The sequence below is a fragment of the Schistocerca americana genome, chromosome 1 (genome assembly GCF_021461395.2).
Source record: "Schistocerca americana isolate TAMUIC-IGC-003095 chromosome 1, iqSchAmer2.1, whole genome shotgun sequence".
In the NCBI taxonomy this organism is placed as follows: Eukaryota; Metazoa; Arthropoda; class Insecta; order Orthoptera; family Acrididae; genus Schistocerca; species Schistocerca americana.
In genome coordinates, this window is record NC_060119.1 from 1,137,286,956 (window position 1) to 1,137,314,700 (window position 27,745).

Sequence of the window (27,745 nt, forward strand, 5' to 3'; positions counted from 1 at the left end):
GCTTGCTCAATATACAGATATACAGGCTACAATCCTGTCTCACTCCATTCACAACCACTGCTTCTCTTTCATGCCTCTCGACTCTTGTAACTGCCATCTGGTTTCTATACAATATACAATACTCCCTGTATTTTACCACTGCCATCTTCAGAATGTTAAAGAGTATTCTAGTCAACATTGTCATAACCTTTCTCGAAGTCTACAAATGCTAGACAAGTAGGTTTGCCATTTTCTTAATCTATCTTCTAAGACAAGTCGTAGGGTCAGTATTGCCTCCCGTGTTCCAACATTTCTGCGGAATCGAACCTGTTCTACCCCGAGGTCGGCTTCTACAAGTTTATCCATTCGTCTGTAAAAATTCGTGTCGGTATTTTGCAGCCTTGACTTATTAAACTGATAGTTCGGAAATTTTCACACCTTTCAGCATCTGCTTTCTTTGGGATGGGAATTATATTATTTTTGAAGTATGAGGGTATCTCGCCTGTCTCATACATTTTGCTCACCAGGCGGCAGAGCTTTGTCATGGTTGGCTCTCCCAAATCTATCGTTAGCTCTAATGGAATGCTGTCTACTCATTTCTACTTAGGTCTTTCAGCGCTCTGTCAAATTCTTCACGCAGTATCATATCTCCCATTTCATCTTCATCTACGTCCTCTTCCATTTCCATAATATTACCCTCAAGGGCATCGCTCTAGCGTTTTCGCTTCCCACGCCCGGGTTCCCGGGTTCGATTCCCGGCGGGGTCAGGGATTTTCTCTGCCTCGTGATGACTGGGTGTTGTGTGCTGTCCTTAGGTTGGTTAGGTTTAAGTAGTTCTAAGTTCTAGGGGACTGATGACCATAGATGTTAAGTCCCATAGTGCTCAGAGCCATTTCCATTTTCGGGCATCGCTCTGGTATGGACACTCTACATACTTCTTCCACTTTTCTGCTTTCCCTTCTTTGCTTAAAGGTGGTTTTACATCGATTCCTATGCGCTCTATGGAAACGGGACCTCCACGGCCCTGCAATTAGTCGTTCACTCACCTTGGATGATGTTGCCCACAGTTGGCAACGAAATGCCAATAGTAAAAATTTATACTGTTCGACCACGGCTTCTTAGCACCGAAGTTTTAATTAATGAAGCCGCCGGCCATGAAAATGTATGAATGTAATGTCACATTATTGCACTTAGGTCTGCCTTTAAACACAGTGGTGAACGATAAATACGAAACGAATGGCTGCTCTTCTCGCCTTTCTCCGCTCATACAGCAAAATTACTGCAAGCTCTAAAAATTTTAATCGAGGTAATGGTACGCATCTGCTCGATCAGCGCAGCGCTACTGCAGCCTGTGGTGTTAGTTATCTTTTTCCTCTCGCACACAGCTACGCCACGGAGCAGCTGCCCTCTTGGACGGCAGCCCACTCGAGGACCTCAGGAGGCCGCTGTTCCCGAGGACACTCGCCGTGCGGTGGCACCTCCACATTCCTGGGCCCGTCAGCGGCGCACCTGCATCCACACTTGGCACTCAGCTGCCGCCCGGGTGTAAACGACACGCCAGGTGGTTCGCGATAGCAGTCACGCCGGGGCAGCCCCACACCGTCATACACTAACTATGCGGCACTTACCGCGCCTCTGGTACTCAAGGTTCTCCATCACATTACACATTCATTAACGGTAGCTGTCAGTGTCCGACCGAAGGTCGATCTCTGGCCGAAGCCGATTAATCGACTATCGCCCTAACCTTCCGCCGAAGCCGAAGGTTTAACAGCCACAAGAAATTCCGCTCAAGATTGGCAAAATGTGAATAAAATAATGATTTTTTTATACACCGAAGAGCCAAAGAAACTGGTACACCTGCCTAATATCGTGAAAGCCCCCCCCCCCCCCTCACGAGCACACTAAAGTGCCGCAAGACGACATGGCATGGACTCGCCTAACTGGAGGGAACTGACACTTTGAATCCTGCAGGGCTGTCCATAAATCCGTGAGACTACGAGGAGGTGGTGATCTCTTCTGAACAGCACGTTGCAAGGCATCCCAGACATGCTCAGTAATGTTGTGTCTGGGGAGTTTGATGGCCAGCGGTAGTATTTAAACTCAGAAGAGTGTTCCTGGAGCCACTCTGTAGCAATTCTGGACGTGTGGAGTGTCGCATTGTCCTGCTGGAATTGTACAAGTCCGTCGGAATGCTCAATGGACATGAATGGATGGAGGTGAAAACTGTGTGCCGGACCGGACTCGAACTCCGGACCTTTGCCTTTCGCGGGCAAGTGGTAGAGCATGTCTCCGCAATATCCTTTCTTCCAGTAGTGCTAGTCCTGTAAGGTTCGCAGGAGAACTTCTGTTAAAACTGGAAGGTAGGAGACGAGGTACTGGCGGAAGTAAAATTGTGAGGAGGGGTCGTCAGTCGTGCTTGGGCAGCTCAGATAGTAGAGCACTTGCGCGAGAAAGGCAAAGGTCCTGAGTTCGAATATAGGTCCGGCACACAGTTTTAATCTGCCAGGAAGTTTCATATCAGCGCACACTCCGCTGCAGAGTGAAAATTTCATTCTGGATGGAAGTGATCAGACATGACGCTTACGTACGTGCCACCTGTCAGTCGTATCTAGACGTTTTAGGGATCCCGTATCACTCCAACTGCACACGCCCCACACCATTATAGAGCCTCTATCAGCTTGAACAGTCCCTTGCTGACATGCAGGGTCCTTGGATTCATGAGGTTGTCTCCATACCTGTACACGTCCATCCACTCGATACAATATGAAACGAGACTCCTCCGACCAGGCAACATGTTTCCAGTCATCAACAGTGTAACCTCGGTGTTGACGGAGCCAGGGGAGGCATAAAGTTTTGTGTCGTGTGTTTCAAGGAATGGTTCGTTCGCTGATACTTGTTGAACGATTTCCTTCGGTAGTCCTTGGTCCCATTCTTGCAGGGAAACCACACCATGTAGTAAAAACGTATGAATACATAATTTTGTGTGTTCTGGAAAAAATTTGTAATTACTTTTTTGAAAACTAATATTTACATGTGTACAAACAGTAAAAAACATCCTTTATGTTCATCAGCCATAAAATAAAAGCCCACTGATGATGCTGCAACTGCAGTGAAACGTGTTTGGATAAAGAACAAAATTGCGTTTTTCTATAGGCGGACCCTATCCAAAAACATATGTATTGTTAAAGTAAACACGGAAAACCGAGCTCCAACCTCAAGAAGTAAGAAGTTTCTTAATGACTAGACCCTACCGTGCTCATATTACCAATTAAATTTAGTTCCATTCAGACTCTGAAGTTTGCCGTTGCTGTATTGCTTTACCTAATAAAACTACCACGGTGCAATAGTTCACGGCAGCCTTAAATCACTCGGAGACCAGGAAAATCGTGCCAGAGGAAGCTCGTAGAGCCACCATTAATTAACAGTTGCAAGTTTCTTACTTACTCCGCCATCAGCATGCTCGGGTTGAAGCTTACCTGGAAACAACAAAAACTGCCGGTTAGTTTCCAAGATCGTTATAATCAAGCAACAAAAAAAAAAAAAAAAAAGATACGCACTGTGACAGAAAATTTTTTATAGTATTATGTGAACCTTTTATTTTTTACGCACATTTCGCACATATTTAACAGTATATGTCATATTTCGTTTCTTATCGAAGACTCCACAGTTACAATGAAACAGCACACGATGATTTCTGTCATCGCTAGCGACATTTATAAAATGCCGAGGTAGTTCCTTTGAAAGGGCACAGCCGACTTCCTTCCCCATCCTTACCTAATTCGATGGTAGCGATGGTAGCGTTTGATCCCCTCCCCCTGGACCAACCAACCCATCATTTATAAAATTTCTACTAAGAAAGGAATTCTGTTCAAATTTTTCCTTATTGCGTTCTGTGGCTCCTCCAAAGATTGGTCAGAAAATTATTGGGAAATTTACAAGTTCGTTCACTAAAAACTGTTGAAATATATTTGAAAGAGCGTCTGGTTAACTGGTTAATTACATTGAGAAATCGAAAATGATAAATTTCTGAATATTATAACCAAAGAGAACAAGAAAACTTGTCTCCTTGCAATTAATTGTGCATTTTTTTAACGTAATCGACCGTCTACAGACTGTTCCAGCAACGTTAACTGGGGAAGCAACGGCTGAATGAGGAAGGTCACATTTGTCACATTGAAAGTGACACCTTTTGTTTCGCGAAACTGTTTCTCACACTGATTACCTGTTTCTGGTCCACCACTGCCTAACTTGAGGAAGCTTACGGACGTTTTGTATTTAGAATGTCTTGGACGTCAGAGCTACAAAAGATGATAAAACCTGAAATTGTATTTCGCAATATTTTGGAGTTATATTTGTCAAAACAAAGCCCATGCGGTAGACGACATTCCATTAGCAGTATTGAAATCCTTTGGAGAGGCAAACTTGGCGGGTGCAAATATTTCCATCTGGTTTGCAAGATTTATGAGACAGCTGGAACACACACATATACTTCAACAACATAATACAATTCCAAGGACGGCAACTGCTTACATGTGAATAGGACCGAACCATCAGCTTAATGAGTGATGGTTGCAAAATGACGACACGAATTATTTGCAGAAGAATGGAAAAATCTTGTGTTAAGTCGACGTCGGAGAAGATCAGTTACGGTTCCGGAAATTTGTACGAACACACGAGACACAACTTACCCTATGACCTATCATATAAGCTAGCTTGGAGAAAGTAAAAAAAAAAAAAAAAAAAAATGGTTCAAATGGCTCTGAGCACTATGGGACTCAACTGCTGTGGTCATAAGTCCCCTAGAACTTAGAACTACTTAAACCTAACTAACCTAAGGACATCACACACATCCATGCCCGAGGCAGGATTCGAACCTGCGACCGTAGCGGTCGTGCGGTTCCAGACTGTAGCGCCTTTAACCGCTCGGCCACTCCGGCCGGTGGAGAAAGTCAAACGTACGTTGAAGACATTAGTAGATTAGAGAAAGGTTTTGTCAATGTTGACTGGAATACACTCTTTGATATTCAAAGTTATCAGGGAAAAAATAAAGAGAGAAGAAGTTTACTTACAACTTGTTCAGAAACCAGATGGCAGTTTTACGAATCAACTAACATGAAAGGGAAGCAGTGGTTGAGACTTGAGACTGGAATGGGACAGCGATGTAGCCTACCCCCGAAGTCGTTCAATAAGTACATTGAGCGAGTAGTAAAGGAAATCAAGGGGAAATTTGGAAAGGGGATGAAAGTTCAGGAGAAACAGAAATTTTGGGGTTTACCAGCGCCACTGTAATTCTGTCAGACGAAAAAGGAGTCTGAAGAGCAGTTTAATAGATGGATTCCGCCTTGAAGAAGAGATTGTGAGGTGAACATCAAGAAAATTGAGAGGTGGGTAGTGGAATGTAGTTAAACTAAATCATGCGATGCTTGGGCAATCAGATAAAGAACACACTGGAAGTACTCTAGGTTTGGTATTCTGGCAGCAAAGTAACTGAAAACAGACTATGTACAGAGAAAAGTGTTTCTGGACAAGAAAATTTTGTTGATTTGGAATATGAATTTAAGTGCTACGAAGTTTTTCCCGAAGATACTTTTCTGGACAGTAGCCTATCTGTTCGGGCAAGAAGACAATACAGGCCTTTCAAATGTTGTGCTAGAGGACAAATGCTGTAAATGAAATGCCTAGATCCGGCAACTAATGAAAGAGGCACTGAGTGGAAGTAGGGGGAAAAAAGAAATTTTTGGCATATCACAACTAAAAGGAGGAATCGGTTGATGGAATATATCCTGAAACGTCAAGGAATAGTCAGTTTGGTAACGGGAGGCATGTGTGAGGGGTAAAAATGGTATGAGGGGACCAAGGTTGGATTGCATTAAGCAGGTTGATATGGATGAAGGTTGCAGTAGTTATTTGGGCATGGAGAGGCTTGCACAGGATAGATCCGCGTGGAGAGCTGCATAGAACCAATCTTCCTACTGAAGACGACAAAAACGTCTTTGTTATGTGTAATTTTAGCGCTTCTCTTGTAAGAGCAGGAAGTCTACAATTGAACGTCTCAGTATGCGTGCTGGGGTACTTCAAAAAACGTCTAATGCCCACAACATCTTGCCATTTCTGCATCGACACGCCGTACTTCTGTGATTGGCTTACCCTGTTGCGGAACATTGCTCTTCAGTGTGGATGAATAGGTCTTTGTGGCATAGAGTTCAACGATTCCACGTGTCTTTCAACTTGTACCATCTAACCTACACTCACTTTCTGGATACCCATACTTCGCCACATACCACCTCATTCTATGCGGCGGGGTTGTGCGCCGGTATGAGAGTAGTAAAAAAGCTACAGGAAATCCTAATCTCCCTGTTCACGCAAACATTCCAACCATCAGTAAGGCAAGGCTTCGCTCTTGCCACCCTCCCTTGGAAACATCAAGAATGTTAGTTGGCAACGGCATTAATACTAATGACTGCTGGAGTCACACATGGCAGATTAATGCTACGACGGAAGAACCGAAGATGCCGCGCATATCTATCAAGCCACCTGGTTTTCAACTGAGCCGCAATATCTGGTCGGTTATTTTCTCACGTGGAAGAAATTAACTTCACCGAGCTGTGTCTGAGGCGCTGAGAAGCAGGCTTCAGCATGGTTCAACAATGTCCTCTGGGAGCTTTTCCTAGCGACGCAACAGAGTTCCTTGTGATGACGGAGGGATCAACAAACTACATTCGTAGCCTCGTTATTAGTTTGTAGTCTAATTTTAGATAATTTTTTGCCATAAAAGAAATCAACGGTCTCTTGCAAGGGCTTCGATATCGATATTTCTTTCACCTTACGCTTGCCATTCTTGTAAGACCTATTCTGCTTCTTTAAAATTTCATCTCGCAAGACTATCCTGCTGAACTGTCTTTACTTCATTACCCATGTTTCTTACGCATACGCTTGTATTCAATCATAATATTCCCGGTGTAACAGCAGCTTGCTTTTGGGTAGCACGTCATAGCTGCAAACCACGCTTCTTACACTCTGCAAGAATCCACGGATTGCCTTCCCCTTTCACTAATCATTATTCCGCTCGCTGTCTTCTATTATGCTCCCCAGGTAAATGGAGCTTTTCACTTTCTTTAGTATTTATCCTCTAATACTCATATGCATTGCTACTCTTTTCTTATTCCGCGTTGTCACTCTCAGTTCTCATTTATTTACATTAAATTTCTATCCATACCGTCCCACCATATCCTCTCAAACGTTTAGCCCGTCTTGTACTCTTCCTCCTCCATTTTCTCACACCTTTAAATCATCTGCATACACAGGTGACACTGCCCAAAGCGCTTAAATATACGATTATGAGCATACTGAAAGGTCAGCAATAGCACAACTCGCCGTTGTGTGCGCTTGCTGTACGTGCTTCTGAACATTGGTCCTCTTCCAGACCGAGTTCAGATTTATGTACGTCTATGGAGATTTATTCTGCGTAATCTCACACTGCAATTCTAAGTGCCTACAATGTGTTTGCTGTCGTTGCCCTGACGCAGCTGGGTTTCAAATTGCAACGCCGTAGCGGTTAACCTCCATGAACTTCAGTGACGTATGTAACATCTATTACAGTTGTCAGTCGAATCAAGGCTCGCGCCAGATACTTCCACCAGCTGACAGTGGTAGCTGGCTGTTCATCCTAGCACTACCATACGTTTGTCTGTCGACAACAAATCTCACACGGGCACACAGATGTAGACTTATTTTCTGTTTGTTTACGTACACTAAAATTTATTGGCTTATTTTAGACGCCACAACCATTTTATCGGCATAAAGCTATGAAGAGCGTCTAATATTTTGATCAGGAATGGTGTCAAAAAAATGGTTCAAATGGCTCTGAGCACTATGGGACTTAACATCGGGGTCATCAGTCCCCTTGAACTTAGAACTACTTAAACCTAACTAACCTAAGGACATCACACACATCCATGCCCGAGGCAGGACTGAAGCGCCTGGAACCACTCGAAACATTTTAGCTTTACAGTATTAAGTACTGAGTACGCACCGACATGTCGCTGCTAAAATTTTTAGATCGGAAGACAGATGCCAAGCCGAAACTGATTATCAATTTTCATAAAATGTTACGTGATGAAGACATTGACATTTGTCAGTATGAGAAGGTCAGAGGCTTTCACGTGTGGGCTTTAACAAAATGTATTCCAGTTAAGTTGATGAACTTTGAATGCAATTTCTAAAATTAATACATTACTTCTAGGACTTCGACTCGCGAAATTGCGACGAATATTCAGCTCACTGCAAAAGCCACCTCATCAATTAGAGGTGGCTCTTCAGTTGATTAATTAAGCTGTCGTTTCATCTGGTAATTACTTTGCATTATTCCTATGCTTTAAGCGATTTATTACGGTTAAGGTTATACTTCGTTTAAGAAAAAATTTCTGAGACCACCTCTCTCTCTCTCTCTCTCTCTCTCTCTCTCTCTCTCTCTCTCTCTCTCAAATTCCTCTGCGACGTCGAAGTTAATTTAATTCCACCACTCTCGACAAATTGCCGCAGGTAAAATAAAAGCTCGTTCGTCAGAAATTCAGCAATATTTCTTAGTTGTTTTGTACGCTCATAGAACGTCTCTATAGCCGGCCGGAGTGGCCGTGCGGTTCTGGGCGCTACAGTCTGGAGCCGAGCGACCGCTACGGTCGCAGGTTCGAATCCTGCCTCGGGGATGGATGTGTGTGATGTCCTTAGGTTGGTTAGGTTTAATTAGTTCTAAGTTCTAGGCGACTGATGACCTCAGCAGTTGAGTCGCATAGTGCTCAGAGCCATTTGAACCATTTTTGAACGTCTCTATAAGCCATCGGGGGATTAAATTTCAATAGAAATGCTGGAGTTCTACGCCACTGTTAGGAATGGAATCATAGCTACAGCAATGAATTTAGTCTCTCTTTTGTAACACGTGAATCTGGATTTATTTGGGCCGGAAAATAACTGACGATTGAGGAACAAGAGAGGATGTAAAATATAGAATAGCAATAGCAAAAAATCGATTCTAAAAAAAAGAATTTAAAATTGGATGTTAAAATATAGCTTTTAGTAAGTCTTTTCTGGAGTTATGTCTGGACTTAGCCTTACAGCGAAATGAAACGTTCGCAATTAGTAATTCAGATAATTCAGGCAAGGAAAGTTCAAGCTTTTGAAATATGTTGCTAGAGAAAAATGTTAAGTATTAGGTGGCTAGATTGTGTAACAAATAGAAAATAAATTTATGGGCGAACTTGGCTAAACGAAAGGATCGGTTGATAAGACAAACTCTGAGACATCAAGGAATCGTCAGTTTTGTAATGGAAGAAAATTTGAAGATAAAAGTTGTATAGGAAGTTCAATGCTTGAATACAGTAAGCAGGTTCAAATGCATGCAGTTCAAATGCATGCAGGCTGTAGTTATTATACAGGGATGAAGAGACTAGGAGGCTTCCACAGGATGGAGTAGCATGGAGTGCTGCATCGAACCTGCCTTCGGACTGAAGACTACAACGACGACGACAGACAGTGCACATGGTTCCGACAAGGCAGTTCTCGTTTCATCCTTCAACGTAAGATTTGCCGTACCAAAGTAGACTTACAGAGATTTGGTTGGTTGGATGGGGAAGGAAGTCGGCCGTGGCCTTTCAATGGAACCATCCCGGCATTTGCCTGAAACGATTTAGGGGAATCACAGAAAACCTGAATCAGGATGGCCCGACGCGGGTTTGAATAGGCCGTCCTCCAAAATGCGAGTCCAGTGTGCTGACACTGTGTCACCTTTCTCGGATTTGGTCTTCAAAGATGAACCATATTCAGATTAAATGCTTAAACTGTCGATTTTGCGCCGGCCGGGGTGGCCGAGCGGTTCTAGGCGCTACAGTCTAGAGCCGCGCGACCGTTACATTCGCAGGTTCGAACCCTGCCTCGGGCATGGATGTGTGTGATCTCCTTAGGTTAGTTAGGTTTGAGTAGTTCTAGGGAACTGATGACCTCAGATGTTAAGTCCCATAGTGCTCAGAGCCATTTGAACCATTTTGTCGGGTTTGCTTACTCGGGTGGCTGCAGGTAAACTGCGGAGAAATCGAGAAAGAAATACTTGTCACAAAGAACAATTTACAGAGAGAAAAGTCGAAATCACCTTGGGAAGAGTGGACAGGTTGGAAAGAGTGGACAGGTTGGAAAGAGTGGACAGGTTGGAAAGAGTGGACAGGTTGGAAAGAGTGGACAGGTTGGAAAGAGTGGACAGGTTGGAAAGAGTGGACAGGTTGGAAAGAGTGGACAGGTTGGAAAGAGTGGACAGGTTGGAAAGAGTGGACAGGTTGGAAAGAGTGGACAGGTTGGAAAGAGTGGACAGGTTGGAAAGAGTGGACAGGTTGGAAAGAGTGGACAGGTTGGAAAGAGTGGACAGGTTGGAAAGAGTGGACAGGTTGGAAAGAGTGGACAGGTTGGAAAGAGTGGACAGGTTGGAAAGAGTGGACAGGTTGGAAAGAGTGGACAGGTTGGAAAGAGTGGACAGGTTGGAAAGAGTGGACAGGTTGGAAAGAGTGGACAGGTTGGAAAGAGTGGACAGGTTGGAAAGAGTGGACAGGTTGGAAAGAGTGGACAGGTTGGAAAGAGTGGACAGGTTGGAAAGAGTGGACAGGTTGGAAAGAGTGGACAGGTTGGAAAGAGTGGACAGGTTGGAAAGAGTGGACAGGTTGGAAAGAGTGGACAGGTTGGAAAGAGTGGACAGGTTGGAAAGAGTGGACAGGTTGGAAAGAGTGGACAGGTTGGAAAGAGTGGACAGGTTGGAAAGAGTGGACAGGTTGGAAAGAGTGGACAGGTTGGAAAGAGTGGACAGGTTGGAAAGAGTGGACAGGTTGGAAAGAGTGGACAGGTTGGAAAGAGTGGACAGGTTGGAAAGAGTGGACAGGTTGGAAAGAGTGGACAGGTTGGAAAGAGTGGACAGGTTGGAAAGAGTGGACAGGTTGGAAAGAGTGGACAGGTTGGAAAGAGTGGACAGGTTGGAAAGAGTGGACAGGTTGGAAAGAGTGGACAGGTTGGAAAGAGTGGACAGGTTGGAAAGAGTGGACAGGTTGGAAAGAGTGGACAGGTTGGAAAGAGTGGACAGGTTGGAAAGAGTGGACAGGTTGGAAAGAGTGGACAGGTTGGAAAGAGTGGACAGGTTGGAAAGAGTGGACAGGTTGGAAAGAGTGGACAGGTTGGAAATAGTGGACAGGTTGGAAAGAGTGGACAGGTTGGAAAGAGTGGACAGGTTGGAAAGAGTGGACAGGTTGGAAAGAGTGGACAGGTTGGAAAGAGTGGACAGGTTGGAAAGAGTGGACAGGTTGGAAAGAGTGGACAGGTTGGAAAGAGTGGACAGGTAGGAAAGAGTGGACAGGTCGGAAAGAGTGGACAGGTCGGAAAGAGTGGACAGGTCGGAAAGAGTGGACAGGTCGGAAAGAGTGGACAGGTCGGAAAGAGTGGACAGGTCGGAAAGAGTGGACAGGTCGGAAAGAGTGGACAGGTCGGAAAGAGTGGACAGGTCGGAAAGAGTGGACAGGTCGGAAAGAGTGGACAGGTCGGAAAGAGTGGACAGGTCGGAAAGAGTGGACAGGTCGGAAAGAGTGGACAGGTCGGAAAGAGTGGACAGGTCGGAAAGAGTGGACAGGTCGGAAAGAGTGGACAGGTCGGAAAGAGTGGACAGGTCGGAAAGAGTGGACAGGTCGGAAAGAGTGGACAGGTCGGAAAGAGTGGACAGGTCGGAAAGAGTGGACAGGTCGGAAAGAGTGGACAGGTCGGAAAGAGTGGACAGGTCGGAAAGAGTGGACAGGTCGGAAAGAGTGGACAGGTTGGAAAGAGTGGACAGGTTGGAAAGAGTGGACAGGTTGGAAAGAGTGGACAGGTTGGAAAGAGTGGACAGGTTGGAAAGAGACGTTGAAGGCCCCTCAAAGATGAAGACTTGCCTGAAGACGTGATAGAAGAATAGAAACACACAGGGATACAGTACTGGAGTCACAGTTTAACAGAGCTTTCGAGATCCTATTAAATCGTTTGGAAAAGTGGCAACCAAACGACTTTCCAGTTACTTGAATGATGAAAGCCGAAAACAACAAACAACTGTGTTGCATGCCGGACCAAGACTCGACCTTTGGCTTTCGCAGGCAAGAGCACTCTTGTCTGACCATTGGTGGTCTTGTTCCTGCAAGTTATGGGATCCAGTTGATTTTGGACTCGCTGCATTCGACTTGGTTGGCGGCAAATTCTGGCGTAACACGCTTAATAAGTTGTACTGTTTCTGTTTAAAGACTCCGTTGGTCTTTATCGCTGTACTTTGTACCGGGATGGCAGACTACACTTGGGCATGAAGAAGCAGCTTTTTCGCGTCGAAACTGGTAGCATCTTTTGAGTAAAAGACGTTCGAATTACAATACAGCACCTGATTCCAGTTTTGATTACTCACTTCACGTCCGGCTGCTGCCCCACCGCCCTCGATGGACTACCAGAGACTACTCACGTTATTTTGTACAGTGTGAGACAGGAGCTACACTAGCCGACTTGGGAGGAAATATAATCCTCCCTGTCTCTAGGCTAGTAAGGAAAATAAATGCGAAAACTATCGTACGAACAGCTTAATAGCTCATGCATCAAAATTGCTAACGATAAGAGTCAGAATAATGAAAAAGAAAGTTGAGAATGTGTTAAATGAAGATAAATTTCGCTTTTGGAAAAGTAATGGCACCAGAAATGGTTCAAATGGCTCTGAGCACTATGCGACGTAACTTCTGAGGTCATCAGTCGCCTAGAACTTAGAACTAATTAAACCTAACCAACCTAAGGACACCACACACATCCATGCCCGAGGCGGGATTCGAACCTGCGACCGTAGCGGTAGCTCGGCGCCTAGAACCGCACGGCCATTCCGGCCGGCTGGCACCAGAAAGGCAGTCTTGACGTTGCGCTTGATGATGGAAGCAAAAATGTAGAAAAAAATGAGGAAACAGAGCAGAATCTGTCCACCTGGGAAAAGCTTTTGACGGTGCAAAATACCGCAAAACGTTCGAAATTATCAAAAAGGTAGGTGTAAGATATAAGGAAAGACAGGCAATATAAAATGTGTACAGTAAGCAAAAGGGAATATTAAGGATGGAAGGACTGAAACGAAGAAAGAAGGAAGGGGTTTATTAGTTATTGGGAGTTCCAACGTTAGGCGGGTGATGGAGCCCCTTAGGGAAATAGCGGGAAGGTCAGGGAAGAAGGCCAGTGTTCACTCTGTCTGCTTGCCGGGGGGTCTCATCCGAGATGTGGAGGAGGCCCTACCGGCGGCGATAGAGAGCACTGGGTGCACCCGACTGCAAATTGTTGCTCATGTCGGCACCAATGACTCCTGCCGTCTGGGTTCAGAGGTCATCCTCAGTTCGTACAGGCGGTTGGCGGAATTGGTGAAGGCGGAAAGCCTCGCTCGCGGGGTGAAATCAGAGTTAACTATTTGTAGTATCGTTCCCAGAACCGATCGCGGTCCTCTGGTTTGGAGCCGAGTGGAAGGCTTAAACCAGAGGCTCAGACGATTCTGCGGAGATCTGGGGTGCAAATTTCTCGACCTCCGCTATCGGGTGGAGAAATGTAGGGTCCCCCTGAACAGGTCAGTCGTGCACTACACGCCGGAAGCGGCTACAAGGGTAGCGGAGTACGTGTGGAGTGCACATGGGGGTTTTTTAGGTTAGAGAATCCCCTCCCTAGGCCCGACAAGACGCCTCCTGAGACGCAGCAGGGTAGGAGTAGGCAAAATGCAACAGGGAATAACAATATTAATGTGCTAATAGTAAACTGCAGAAGCGTCTATAGAAAGGTCCCAGAACTGCTCTCATTAATAAACGGCCACAACGCTCATATAGTACTAGGGACAGAAAGTTGGCTGAAACCAGACGTAAATAGTAATGAAATCCTAAACTCAGATTGGAATGTATACCGCAAAGACAGGCTGGACAGTGAAGGGGGAGGCGTGTTTATAGCGATAAGAAGTGCAATAGTATCGAAGGAAATTGACGGAGATCCGAAATGTGAAATGATTTGGGTGAAGGTCACGGTTAAAGCAGCTCAGACATGGTAATTGGATGTCTCTATAGGCCCCCTGGCTCAGCAGCTGTTGTGGCTGAGCACCTGAAGGATAATTTGGAAAATATTTCGAGTAGATTTCCCCACCATGTTATAGTTATGGGTGGAGATTTTAATTTGCCGGATATAGACTGGGAGACTCAGACGTTCATAACGGGTGGCAGGGACAAAGAATCCAGTGAAATTTTTGTAAGTGCTTTATCTGAAAACTACCTTGAGCAGTTAAACAGAGAACCGACTCGTGGCGATAACATATTAGACCTTCTGGTGACAAACAGACCCGAACTATTTGAAAAAGTTAACGCAGAACAGGGAATCAGCGATCATAAAGCGGTTACGGCATCGATGATATCAGCCGTAAATAGGAATATTAAAAAGGGTAGGAAGATTTTTCTGTTTAGAAAAAGTGACAAAAAGCAGATTTCAGAGTACCTGTTGGCTCAACACTAAAGTTTTGTCTCAAGTACAGATAGTGTTGAGGATCAGTGGACAAAGTTCAAAACCGTCGTACATAATGCGTTAGATGAGTAAGTGCCAAGCAAGATCGTAAGAGATGGAAAAGAGCCACCGTGGTACAACAACCGAGTTAGAAAACTGCTGCGGAAGCAAAGGGAACTTCACAGCAAACATAAACATAGCCAAAGCCTTGCAGACAAACAAAAATTACGCGAAGCGAAATGTAGTGTGAGGAGGGCTATGCGAGAGGCGTTCAATGAATTCGAAAGTAAAGTTCTATGTACTGACTTGGCAGAAAATCCAAAGAAATTTTGGTCTTATGTCAAAGCGGTAGGTGGGTCAAAACAAAATGTCCAGACACTCTGTGACCAAAATGGTACTGAAACAGAGGATGACAGACTAAAGGCCGAAATACTAAATGTCTTTTCCAAAGTTGTTTGACAGAGAAAGATTGCACTGTAGTTCCTTCTCTAGATTGTCGCACAGATGACAAAATGGTAGATATCGAAATAGACGACAGAGGGATAGAGAAACAATTAAAATCGCTCAAAAGAGGAAAGGCCTCTGGACCTGATGGGATACCAGTTCAATTTTACACAGAGTACGCGAAGGAACTTGCCCCCCTTCTTGCAGCGGTGTACCGTAGGTCTCTAGAAGAGCGTAGCGTTCCAAAGGATTGGAAAAGGGCACAGGTCATCCCCGTTTTCAAGAAGGGACGTCGAGCAGATGTGCAGAACTATAGACCTATATCTCTAACGTCGATCAGTTGTAGAATTTTGGAACACGTATTGTGTTCGAGTATAATGACTTTTCTGGAGACTAGAAATCTACTCTGTAGGAATCAGCATGGGTTTCGAAAAAGACGGTCATGTGAAACCCAGCTCGCGCTATTCGTCCACGAGACTCAGAGGGCCATAGACACGGGTTCACAGGTAGATGCCGTGTTTCTTGACATCCGCAAGGCGTTCGATACAGTTCCCCACAGTCGTTTAATGAACAAAGTAAGAGCATATGGACTGTCAGACTAATTGTGTGATTGGATTGAGGAGTTCCTAGATAACAGGACGCAGCATGTCATTCTCAATGGAGAGAAGTCTTCCGAAGTAAGAGTGATTTCAGGTGTGCCGCAGGGGAGTGTCATAGGACCGTTGCTATTCACAATATACATAAATGACCTTGTGGATGACATCGGAAGTTCACTGAGGCTTTTTGCAGATGATGCTGTGGTGTATCGAGAGGTTGTAACAATGGAAAATTGTACTGAAATGCAGGAAGATCTGCAGCGAATTGACGCATGGTGCAGGGAATGGCAATTGAATCTCAATGTAGACAAGTGTAATGTGCTGCGAATACATAGAAAGAAAGATCCTTTATCATTTAGCTACAAAATAGCAGGTCAGCAACTGGAAGCAGTTAATACCATAAATTATCTGGGAGTACGCATTAGGAGTGATTTTAAATGGAATGATCATATAATGTTGATCGTCGGTAAAGCAGATGCCAGACTGAGATTCATTGGAAGAATCCTAAGGAAATGCAATCCGAAAACAAAGTAAGTAGGTTACAGTACGCTTGTTCGCCCACTGCTTGAATACTGCTCAGCAGTGTGGGATCCGTACCAGATAGGGTTGATAGAAGATATAGAGAAGATCCAACGGAGAGCAGCGCGCTTCGTTACAGGATCATTTAGTAATCGCGAAAGCGTTACGGAGATGATAGATAAACTCCAGTGGAAGACTCTGCAGGAGAGGCGCTCAGTAGCTCGGTACGGGCTTTTGTCAAGTTTCGAGAACATACCTTCACCGAAGAGTCAAGCAGCATATTGCTCCCTCCTACGTATATCTCGCGAAGAGACCATGAGGATAAAATCAGAGAGATTAGAGCCCACACAGAGGCATACCGACAATCCTTCTTTCCACGAACAATACGAGACTGGAATAGAAGGGAGAACCGATAGAGGTACTCAAGGTACCCTCCGCCACACACCGTCAGGTGGCTTGCGGAGTATGGATGTAGATGTAGATGAAGTGGTCCTATTAAAAGAAATTGGCAGTTTTTCGCCACTATTGCTCAATCGATATATGGAAGAAGCAATGAGGGAAAGATGAGAAAGGTTCAGGAGTGGAGCTAAAATTCAAGGTGAAAGGATATCATGAGATGCACTGATAACATCGCTACCCACATTGAATGTGAAAATTGAAGGACTGTTGAATAGAACGAAAAGTGCAGTGAGTACAGAATATGTATTGAGGGAAAACAGAAAAACGACGAAAGTATTGAGGGGTAGAATAATGATAATGGCGAGAAGCCCAACACCAAAACTTGTGATCACAAGGTGACGAATCCGTCTACCTTGGAAGGAAAACAGGACTTAAGAGACGAAGCTAGGAGAACTAAAAAACAGATCGTCACAGAAAATGAGGGCATTCCTGACCAAGAGAAGATTGTCTGAGAATGTACGTTTGGAACACAGCGCTGTATGGAAACAGAACCATGGCGCGTGGGAAAACCAGAATAAAAGAGAATCGAAGCGTTTCAGATGTGGTGCTACACAAGAATGTTGAAAATCAGATGGACTGATAAGATCAGTAATGAGATTTTCGTCAGGATAGCCGAGAAAATATATGGAAAAGTGTGACAAGGAGGTTTGAAAGGATGCTAGGGTATGTGTTAAAACATCATGGAATAACAATCTCCATGTTTCTTAAGGGCACCGAAGGAAATATGGTGGTGCAAATATCTGAACTGTGAGATAAAGCTGTAACCACGAAGTTTTTCGCTATGGATTCCTTGTACAACATGTTCTCGGAAAATTTCTGCCTTTAAGATCTGCAGTAAATTCCTAACTTTCGACAATTTCTACTACTGTCTTCGTGAGGAAATAGAATTATCACCAAGACCATTATACAATTCAACAGTGTTCGGCCATAAATGAGCAACAGCTGCAAGTTTTTTTGCTATTTCGTTACAGCACCGCTCCCGAGAGAAAGGCACATAAAATACGTGTCGGCAAAAGGTGTGGAGGCGTATGCTACCCTTTCAAAGAAATAACCTGCAAACCATTGAGTACAGAGCAGAATTGTGTAGTGCCATGCGGACTTGCGAAACAAGCTGCATTAATGAGCCTGCCCTGTTACGTCACGGAATGCCGCCAATCCGGTCGCGGAACAAGCACGGGGTACTGCAGCGTATTTTGGCGCCAGAATTGCACAACTATTCATCGGCAGCCATGGAAGGCGCATCGCTGCCAGCTACACATGTCGTACTGGAATGGCTGGTGAATTCTTGTGCAAAGGAAGGCACTAACTTTTGGAATTCATGATTCTGAAATAACACATTGCTGGAACAGTGTGACACAATACCAGTTTCTAAAAATGGAACAAAAATAGCTTCGCAGGTAATGATAGGAAGATGGGTTACCAATGGGATCCCCAGTATCAGGTACCCTAGCAAACATTTTCATAAGCCATGTAGAAAACTTAATTTTCAAAAATGTTGTCACGAAGAATTACAACATACTTTATTGGTTCAGATACATGGATGACAACCTTTCTTTAACAGATGAATCTCAGGCAAAAATTGATCAGTTGCGTACAGATATAAACACAATACACAGAAAGATAAGATTCACAATGGAAAAATAACAGAACAACCAAATAAACTTTTTATATATAACCATTAAAAAAGAAAATAAATAAAAACTAGTAATAAAAATAAATAATTTTTATTTTATTAAAAAAATAAAAAATAAGAAATCTCTCTCCCTCTCTAATACACACACACACACACACACACACACACACACACACACACATTCAAAAAACAGTTGGATGCAGAAAGATGAGAATGTTGGTAACACTTAGAAAAACAAATGAAACTCTTTATTAAAAAGATGGCAGTTACAGTGATGTGTAACGTAAACAGTGAACTGAAAGTGAACTGTAAGATGTCTGCCGGTCCGGGTGGCCGAGCGGTTCTAGGCGCTTCAATCCGGAACCACGCAGCTACTGCGGTCGTAGGTTCGAATCCTGCCTCGGGCATGGATGTGTCATGTCATTAGGTTACTTAGGTTTAAGTAGTTCTAAGTCTAGGGGACTGATGACCTCAGATGTTAAGTCCCATAGTGCTTAGAGCCATTTGAACCATTTGTAAAATGTCCACCTGGTTGCGAGATGAGAAAAAGCAGTTTGCTTGGATGCAGTGAATTAGAAGTTACCTGTAAGTACCTTTTCATTTCATAAAAAAAAACGTTAAGGAACTGTTTTTAAATCTATAACCATAACCTGTGTGTAAAAATGGACAAATCGTGTAAGATTTTAGGACACCCACTGAAGATGCCTCGTAAAAAAGGCGAAACGCGTCTGGGTGAACAAATAAAAATAAAAATTTCGATATGCAGCATGCAAAAAAGGCATTTTCTTTGAAACAACTGCAATTTATTAATGACACTGTCTATTTTCGCCTACCTTTTAAGAAGATTTAAGAAAAAAAAAATTCCTGCGCTGTCAGTTCTCAGGGTAAAATATCGCAAATTGTGTAAATTAATGGTAGTTTCCGAGCAGGCTAGCACCGATGCAAATTGACGTATTCGAAGTAGTGTAACATTTTCTGGCATTACATCTTTCAAGTAGGAAACGGAGTGTTTTGTGTGTACGCACGATATGCTGTACGTAGTATTCCCGAGAGGAAGTGGTCAATATTCAGGGATATCACAGAAATGATCACTTTAAGCGAAAATCTTCATAAGGATTTATGCCCTATTGCGAATGGTTTTGGGTATAACACATTTAATGTAAATGTGTCATTTATTCTCAGTGCACTGTGAATGTTTAAAAAGCACCACAGTTGCGTAAAAGAAGTCGAGATGAACAGTGTGACACAGGATCTATCAACTCGGGAAACCATCTCAGACTGGCCTACAAAACGTACGTAGCTACACGACACGTGCGTCACCAAATTTTCAATATTCAGAATAGGGCATCTTTCCACAGAGTTTATTGCTTCGAATGAGCGTTACTGTCGTATATCTGAATACTGACCATTCCTGCTGGGATACCCTTTCTATGTTGGCATCGATCATCATCATCATCATCTTGGACAGTTTCCAGCTGGGTCTGTCGGGAACACAAGCCTCTCTATCGTGTTCTGTCTTTCCACCATTCCCCCTCTTCCACCTTCGTCCAGTTCTCTCCTCTTCTCGTCGCACATTCCTTCACTCCCTTCACCCATCTATCTCTTGGTCTTCCTCTGGGCCTCTTCCCCTCCAGTTGCAGATCAAACATCCTCTTTGGAATTCTTCCCTCATCCATTCTCTTCATGTGTCCATACCACTGCAGTTTTGATTTTTCTATCCTGTCCTGTGCTGGTTCCTCCTTTAGTCTTTCCCTCACATACACATTTCGCAATCTGTCTCGTCTTGTTACACTCAACCTGCTCCTCTGGAACTTCATTTCACTAGGCACCGATAATCTATTTTAAATACGAGGCTAGCAACAATTACGGTCTTTTTATCGACATTGTTTAACAGTGAATGAAGCGATAATGTCATCAAAAGGAAATATGCTCGTTTGATCTGCAGTCAACTATTTATAAAGCAACAAACCTCAAAGACTGTAGAAAGAAAATTTTACTTACAATAAATAGCCTTTATCACTGGCAAAGAAACTAATACGTTAAATGAATGGTAACACCAGAATAGATTTTCCTTTCGCAGGTTAGCAAAGAAACGAAAAAACTACGATTTTCAAGGAATTATTAGAAGGATGTAGTCCCAATGAGGGAAAATAAGTGAATATACAGATTTATGTGGAAATTTTTACGGTAAACGAAAGGGCTCAAAATTTAGCACCTGGAATTTCTTAACTAACATTATAGTCGCAATAATGAATTAGTAATGATATTTTAAGTAAGATCCTAATGAAATCAAAATTCATATGACCAAAATTAATTATGGGTGGGGTGGGGGGAGAAAATGTACGACAGTACACTATATAAGAAACGATACCACATGTGGAAACTAACTATCTTAGTCATGAATGATTAGAATTATTACTAGAAGCGACAAGAGCATTGAACACTCGGTGAATGGAGGGCCACTGTTCCTTAGAACCCAGCCAGTGAATACCAGTCAATGATCAGGATGTGTGAGATACGATGAGAAAGGTGAATCACTGAACTCGGACAGAGAATAGATGGAAAAACAACGTGAAAAAGATCTTAGGCAAATATATACTGCGAAAAATATTTGACATAAAATTGTATCTACACTTATACCCGAGAAATCGCAGAAGTGCGTGCCAGAGTGCGTTCCCAAATAATGAATACTCAAGTGTTTCTACGTTCCACCTACGGACTGAGTATCAGGTTACATGAACTAGCAATGAAGTCCTGTCCACCTGAGGAGGAGGAAGCAGGGTCAAGAGTGAGAGGGTAGTACTCATTTAAAAATGACAAAGAGAAAATGGCATGCCAGTATTACACACTGAAGCGCCAAAGAAATTGGAATAGGCACGCGTATTTGAATACAGAGATATGTAATCAGGAAGAATACGGAGCATCGGTCGGCAACGCCTATACAAGACAAGTATGCCGCGCAGTTGTTAGATCGGTCACTGCTGCTACAATGGCAGGTTATCAAGATTTAAGTAAATCTGAACGCAGTGTTATAGCCGGCGCACGAGCTATGAAACACAGCATCTCCGAGGTAGCGATGGAGTGGGCGTTTTCCCGTACTACCATTTCACGAGTGTACTGTGAATTTCAGGAATCTGGTAAAACATCAAATCTCCAACATCGCTGCGGCCGGAAAAAGATCCTGGAAGAACAGGATCAACGACGACTGAAGAGGATCGTTCAATGTGACAGAAGCACAACCGCCGGCCGCTGTGGCCGAGCGGTTCTAGGCGCTACAGTTTGGAACCGCGCGACCGCGACGGTCACAGGTTCGAATCCCGCCTCGGGCATGGATGTGTGTGATGTCCTCAGGTTGGTTAAGTTTAAGTAGTTCTAAGTTCTGGGGGACGGATGACCTCAGATGTTAAGTCCCATAGTGCTCAAAGTACAACGCTTCCGAAAACTGCTGTTGATGTCAATGCTGGGCCATCAAAAAGTGTCAGCGTGCGAACCATTCAATGGAATATCATCGATATAGGCTTTCGGAGCCGAAGGCTCACTCGTGTACCATTGATGACTGCACGACACAAAGCTTTACGCCTCGCCTGGGCTCGTCAACACCAACATTGGACTGTTGATGACTGGAAACATGTTGCCTGGTCAAAAATGGTTCAAATGGCTCTGATCACTATGGGACTTAACTTCTGAGATCATCAGCTCCCTAGAACGTAGAACTACTTAAACCCAACTAACCTAAGGACATCACACACATCCATGCCCGAGGCAGGATTCGAACCTGCGACCGTAGCGATCGCGTGGTTCCAGACTGGAGCGCCTAGAACCGCTCGGCCACATCGCCCGGCGTTGCCTGGTCGGACGAGTCTCGTTTCAAATTGTATTGAGCTGATGGACGTGTACAGGTATGGAGACAACTTCATGAATCGATGGACCCCTCATGGCAGCAGCGGAGTGTTCAAGCTGATGCAGGCTTTGCAATGGTATGGGGCAAATGCAGTTGAAGTGATAGGGACCGCTAATACGTCTAGATACGACTTTGACAGGAGATACGTACTTAAGCATTCTGTCTGATTAACTGCATCCATTCATGTCCATTGTGCGTTCCGACGGCCTTGGGCAGTTCTAACTGGACAATGCGACACCTCACACGTCCAGAATTGCTGCAGAGTGACACCAGGAACACTCTTACGAGTTTAAACACTTCTGCTGGACACCGTACTACCCAGACATGAACATTATTGAGCATATGTGGGATGCCTTGCAACGTGCTGTTCAGAAGATATCTCCACCCCCTCGTACTCTTACGGATTTATGTGCAGCCCTGCAGGATTCAAGGTGTCAGTTCCTCCAGTATTACTTCAGACATTAGTCGAGTACATGCCACGCCGTGTTGGGGCAGTTCTACGTGCTGGCGGAGGACTCTTCACGATATTAGGCAGGTGTACAATTTTCTTTGGCTCTTCAGTGTACATCTCGGCCATAACTCTTCACCTGCTTGCACAGCCTGCTCCAATAAGAACATTGCCGTATACTGCACACAGTGCAGCAATGATGACCACATCATTAATGTGGCCACACATTGGCGTAATTGTATGGCGCGTGGCATCTTTTTACGAGATACTCGAGCTTCCACGAATGTGATCAGACCACAGCGTCTCCTCCACAGCTTCCACGAGCTTGTTACCGTGCCGCGCCCTCTGCCGTTGCGACAACGGGTGTCCGGCGGAGCCTAGCGGGGTGCTATTTCACGGCGCGGAAGACGACGCCCAGCTAGCGACGGCTAGAGCTGCCGCTGACGTCGTTAGTGGGGCTGGCGCGTCCCCAGGGAGCCAATTAGCCTACCTGAGGAAAGGAGAACCGGTAGGGGTGAATGGGTGGGGGTGGGGCGGTGCAGCCATTAGCGGTCTAATCTGCCGACTCGTCGCTTCCTTATCGCGCCTGTCCCACTTGTCGGCCGAGGCTGCGCGGTGGGCGGTCAGGAGCCGGCGAAATGACGCCTCGCTGCACTCCCGGCTGAAATTCATTAGCTGACGCCGGGAGCACAAGTGGGTCAGCCGTGCCACAAGTTACGTAGTGGCGCCACTTTTCAGACTGCAATTGCACTGGTGTGCAAAACTGAAGGTTCAAAAATGGCTCTGAGCACTATGGGACTTAACTGCTGAGGTCATCAGTCCCCTAGAACTTAGAACTACTTGAACCTAACTAACCTAAGGACATCACACACATCCATGCCCGAGGCAGGATTAGAACCTGCGACCGCAGCGGTCGCGCGGTCCCAGACTGTAGCGCCTAGAACCGCTTGGCCACTACGGCCGGCAAAACTGAATGACAAACTAACTTACGCATATATCATTGCCAACATAGCTCGACTAAACTTTGTCAAACAGAAATGACACTTTTATTCCCACTAAATAATTTGAATACTCTCTTTCAAATTCTGAAGGTAGCAGGGGTCAAATACATGGGAGCGAAAGGCTATTAACAATTTGTACAGAGACCGGATGGCAGTTACACTACTGCCCATTAAAATTGCTTCACCACGAAGATGTGCTTTTTTTTTTTTTTTTTTTTTTTTGTCATCAGTCTACTGACTGGTTTGATGCGGCCCGCCACGAATTCCTTTCCTGTGCTAACCTCTTCATCTCAGAGTAGCACTTGCAACTTACGTTCTCTATTATTTGCTTGACGTATTCCAATCTCTGTCTTCCTCTACAGTTTTTGCCCTCTACAGCTCCCTCTAGTACCATGGAAGTCTTTCCCTCATGTCTTAGCAGATGTCCTATCATCCTGTCCCTTCTCCTTATCAGTGTTTTCCACATATTCCTTTCCTCTCCGATTCTGCGTAGAACCTCCTCATTCCTTACCTTATCAGTCCACCTAATTTTCAACATTCGTCTATAGCACCACATCTCAAATGCTTCGATTCTCTTCTGTTCCGGTTTTCCCACAGTCCATGTTTCACTGCCATACAATGCCGTACTCCAGACGTACATCCTCAGAAATTTCTTCCTCAAATTAAGGCCGGTATTTGATATTAGTAGACTTCTCTTGGTCTGAAATGCCTTTTTTGCCATAGCGAGTCTGCTTTTGATGTCCTCCTTGCTCCGTCCGTCATTGGTTATTTTACTGCCTAGGTAGCACAATTCCTCAACTTCATTGACTTTGTGACCATCAATCCTGATGTTAAGTTTCTCGCTGTTCTCATTTCTACTACTTCTCATTACCTTCGTCTTTCTCCGATTTACTATCAAACTATACTGTGTACTCATTAGACTGTTCATTCCGTTCAGCAGATCATTTAATTCTTCTTCACTTTCACTCAGGATAGCAATGTCATCCGCGAATCGTATCATTGATATCCTTTCACCCTGTATTTTAATTCCACTCCTGAACCTTTCTTTTATTTCCGTCATTGCTTCCTCGATGTACAGATTGAAGAGTAGGGGCGAAAGGCTACAGCCTTGTCTTACACCCTTCTTAATACGAGCACTTCGTTCTTGATCGTCCACTCTTATTATTCCCTCTTGGTTATTGTACATATTGTATGTGACCCGTCTCTCCCTATAGCTTACCCGTACTTTGTTCAGAATCTCGAACAGCTTGCACCATTTTATATTGTCGAACGCTTTTTCCAGGTCGACAAATCCTATGAAAGTGTCTTGATTTTTCTTTAGCCTTGCTTCCATTATTAGCCGTAACGTCAGAATTGCCTCTCTCGTCCCTCTACTTTTCCTAAAGCCAAAATGATCGTCACCTAGCGCATTCTCAATTTTCTTTTCCATTCTTCTGTATATTATTCTTGTAAGCAACTTCGATGCATGAGCTGTTAAGCTGATTGTGCGATAATTCTCGCACTTGTCAGCTCTTGCCGTCTTCGGAATTGTGTGGATGATGCTTTTCCGAAAGTCAAATGGTATGTCGCCAGACTCATATATTCTACACACCAACGTGAATAGTCGTTTTGTTGCCACTTCCCCCAATGATTTTAGAAATTCTGATGGAATGTTATCTATCCCTTCTACCTTATTTGACCGTAAGTGCTCCAAAGCTCTTTTAAATTCCGATTCTAATACTGGATCCCCTATCTCTTCTAAATCGACTCCTGTTTCTTCTTCTATCACATCAGACAAATCTTTACCCTCATAGAGGCTTTCAATGTATTCTTTCCACCTATCTGCTCTCTCCTCTGCATTTAACAGTGGAATTCCCGTTGCACTCTTAATGTTACCACCGTTGCTTTTAATGTCACCAAAGGTTGTTTTGACTTTCCTGTATGTTGAGTCTGTCCTTCCGACAATCATATCTTTATCGATGTCTTCACATTTTCCCTGCAGCCATTTCGTCTTAGCTTCCCTGCACTTCCTATTTATTTCATTCCTCAGCGACTTGTATTTCTGTATTCGTGATTTTCCCGGAACATGTTTGTACTTCCTCCTTTCATCAATCAACTGAAGTATTTCCTCTGTTACCCATGGTTTCTTCGCAGCTACCTTCTTTGTACCTATGTTTTCCTTCCCAACTTCTGTGATGGCCCTTTTTAGAGATGTCCATTCCTCTTCAACTGTACTGCCTACTGCGCTATTCCTTATTGCTGTATCTATAGCGTTAGAGAACTTCAAACGTATCTCGTCATTCCTTAGTACTTCCGTATTCCACTTCTTTGCGTATTGATTCTTCCTGACTAATGTCTTGAACTTCAGCCTACTCTTCATCACTACAATATTGTGATCTGAGTCTATATCTGCTCCTGGGTACGCCTTACAATCCAGTATCTGATTTCGGAATCTCTGTCTGACCATGATGTAATCTAATTGAAATCTTCCCGTATCTCCCGGCCAAAGTGTACCTCCTCCTCTTGTGATTCTTGAACAGGGTATTCGCTATTACTAGCTGAAACTTGTTACAGAACTCAATTAATCTTTCTTCTCTTTCATTCCTTGTCCCAAGCCCATATTCTCCTGTAACTGTTTCTTCTTCTATCACATCAGACATTCCAGTCGCCAATGACTATTAGATTTTCGTCCCCCTTTACATACTGCATTACCCTTTCAATATCCTCATACACTTTCTCTATCTGTTCATCTTCAGCTTGCGACGTCGGCATGTATACCTGAACTATCGTTGTCGGTGTTGGTCTGCTGTCGATTCTGATTAGAACAACCCAGTCACTGAACAGTTCACAGTAACACACCCTCTGCCCTACCTTCCTATTCATAACGAATCCTACACCTGTTATACCATTTTCTGCTGCTGTTGATATTACCCGATACTCATCTGACCAGAAATCCTTGTGTTCCTTCCACTTCACTTCACTGACCCCTACTAGATCTAGATTGAGCCTTTGCATTTCCCTTTTCAGATTTTCTAGTTTCCCTACCACGTTCAAGCTTCTGACATTCCGCGCCCCGACTCGTAGAACGTTATCCTTTCGTTGATTATTCAATCTTTGTCTCATGGTAACCTCCCCCTTGGCAGTCCCCTCCCGGAGATCCGAATGGGGAACTATTCTGGAATCTTTTGCCAATGGAGAGATCATCATGACACTTCTTCAATTACAGGCCACATGTCCTGTGGATACACGTTACGTGTCTTTAATGCAGTGGTTTCCATTGCCTTCTGCATCCTCATGTCGTTGATCATTGCTGATTCTCCCGCCTTTAGGGGCAATTTCCCACCCCTAGGACAAGACAGTGCCCTGAACCTCTATTCCGCTCCTCCGCCCTCTTTGACAAGGCCGTTGGCAGAATGCGACTGACTTCTTATGCCGGAAGTCTTCGGCCGCCAATGCTGATTATTTATCAAAATTTAGGCAGTGGCGGGGATCGAACCCGGGACCGAAGACGTTTTGATTATGAACCAAAGGCGCTACCCCTAGACCACGTGCTACAGAAGCGAAATTTAACCGACAGGTAGAAGATGCTATGATATGCAAATGATTAGCTTTTCAGAGCATTCACACAAGGTTGGCGCCGGTGGCGACACCTACAACGTACTGACATGAGAAAAGTTTCCAACCGATTTCTCATACACAAACAGCAGTTGACCGGTATGTTGTTGTGATGTTTCGTGTAAGGAAGAGAAGTGCGTACCATCACGTTTTAGACTTTGATAAAGGTCGGATTGTAGCCTATCGCGATTGCCGTTTATCGTATCGCGACATTGCTGCTCGCGTTGGTCGAGATCCAATGACTGTTAGCAGAATATGGAATCGGTGGGTTCAGGAGGATAATACGGAACGCCGTGCTGGATCCCAACGGCCTCGTATCACTAGCAGTCGAGATGACATGCATCTTATCCACATGGCTGTAACGGCTCGTGCAGCCACGTCTCGATCCCTGAGTCAACAGATGGGGACGTTTGCAAGACAACTACCATCTGCACGAACAGTTCGATGACGCTTGCAGCAGCATGGACTATCAGCTCGGAGACCATGGCTGCGGCTACCCTTGACGCTGCATCACAGACAGGAGCGCCTGTGATGGTGTACTCAACGTCGAACCTGGGTGCACGAATGGCAAAACGTCATTTTTTCGGATGAATCCAGGTTCTGTTTACAGCATCATGATGCTCGCATCCGTGTTTG

The 27,745-nt window shown here is 44.4% G+C and overlaps 1 protein-coding gene across 1 annotated transcript in view; it reads left to right on the forward strand.

The window, feature by feature from the left end:
• Positions 1-27,745, forward strand: part of LOC124597197 (collagen alpha-2(I) chain-like) — a 187,944-nt gene that overhangs the window by 147,830 nt on the left and 12,369 nt on the right. Inside the window, exons 7-8 of the mRNA XM_047135923.1 lie at positions 1,365-1,540; positions 10,102-11,344. Of these exons, the coding sequence (XP_046991879.1) occupies positions 1,365-1,540; positions 10,102-11,344 (1,419 nt within the window). The remainder of the gene's footprint in view (positions 1-1,364; positions 1,541-10,101; positions 11,345-27,745) is intronic.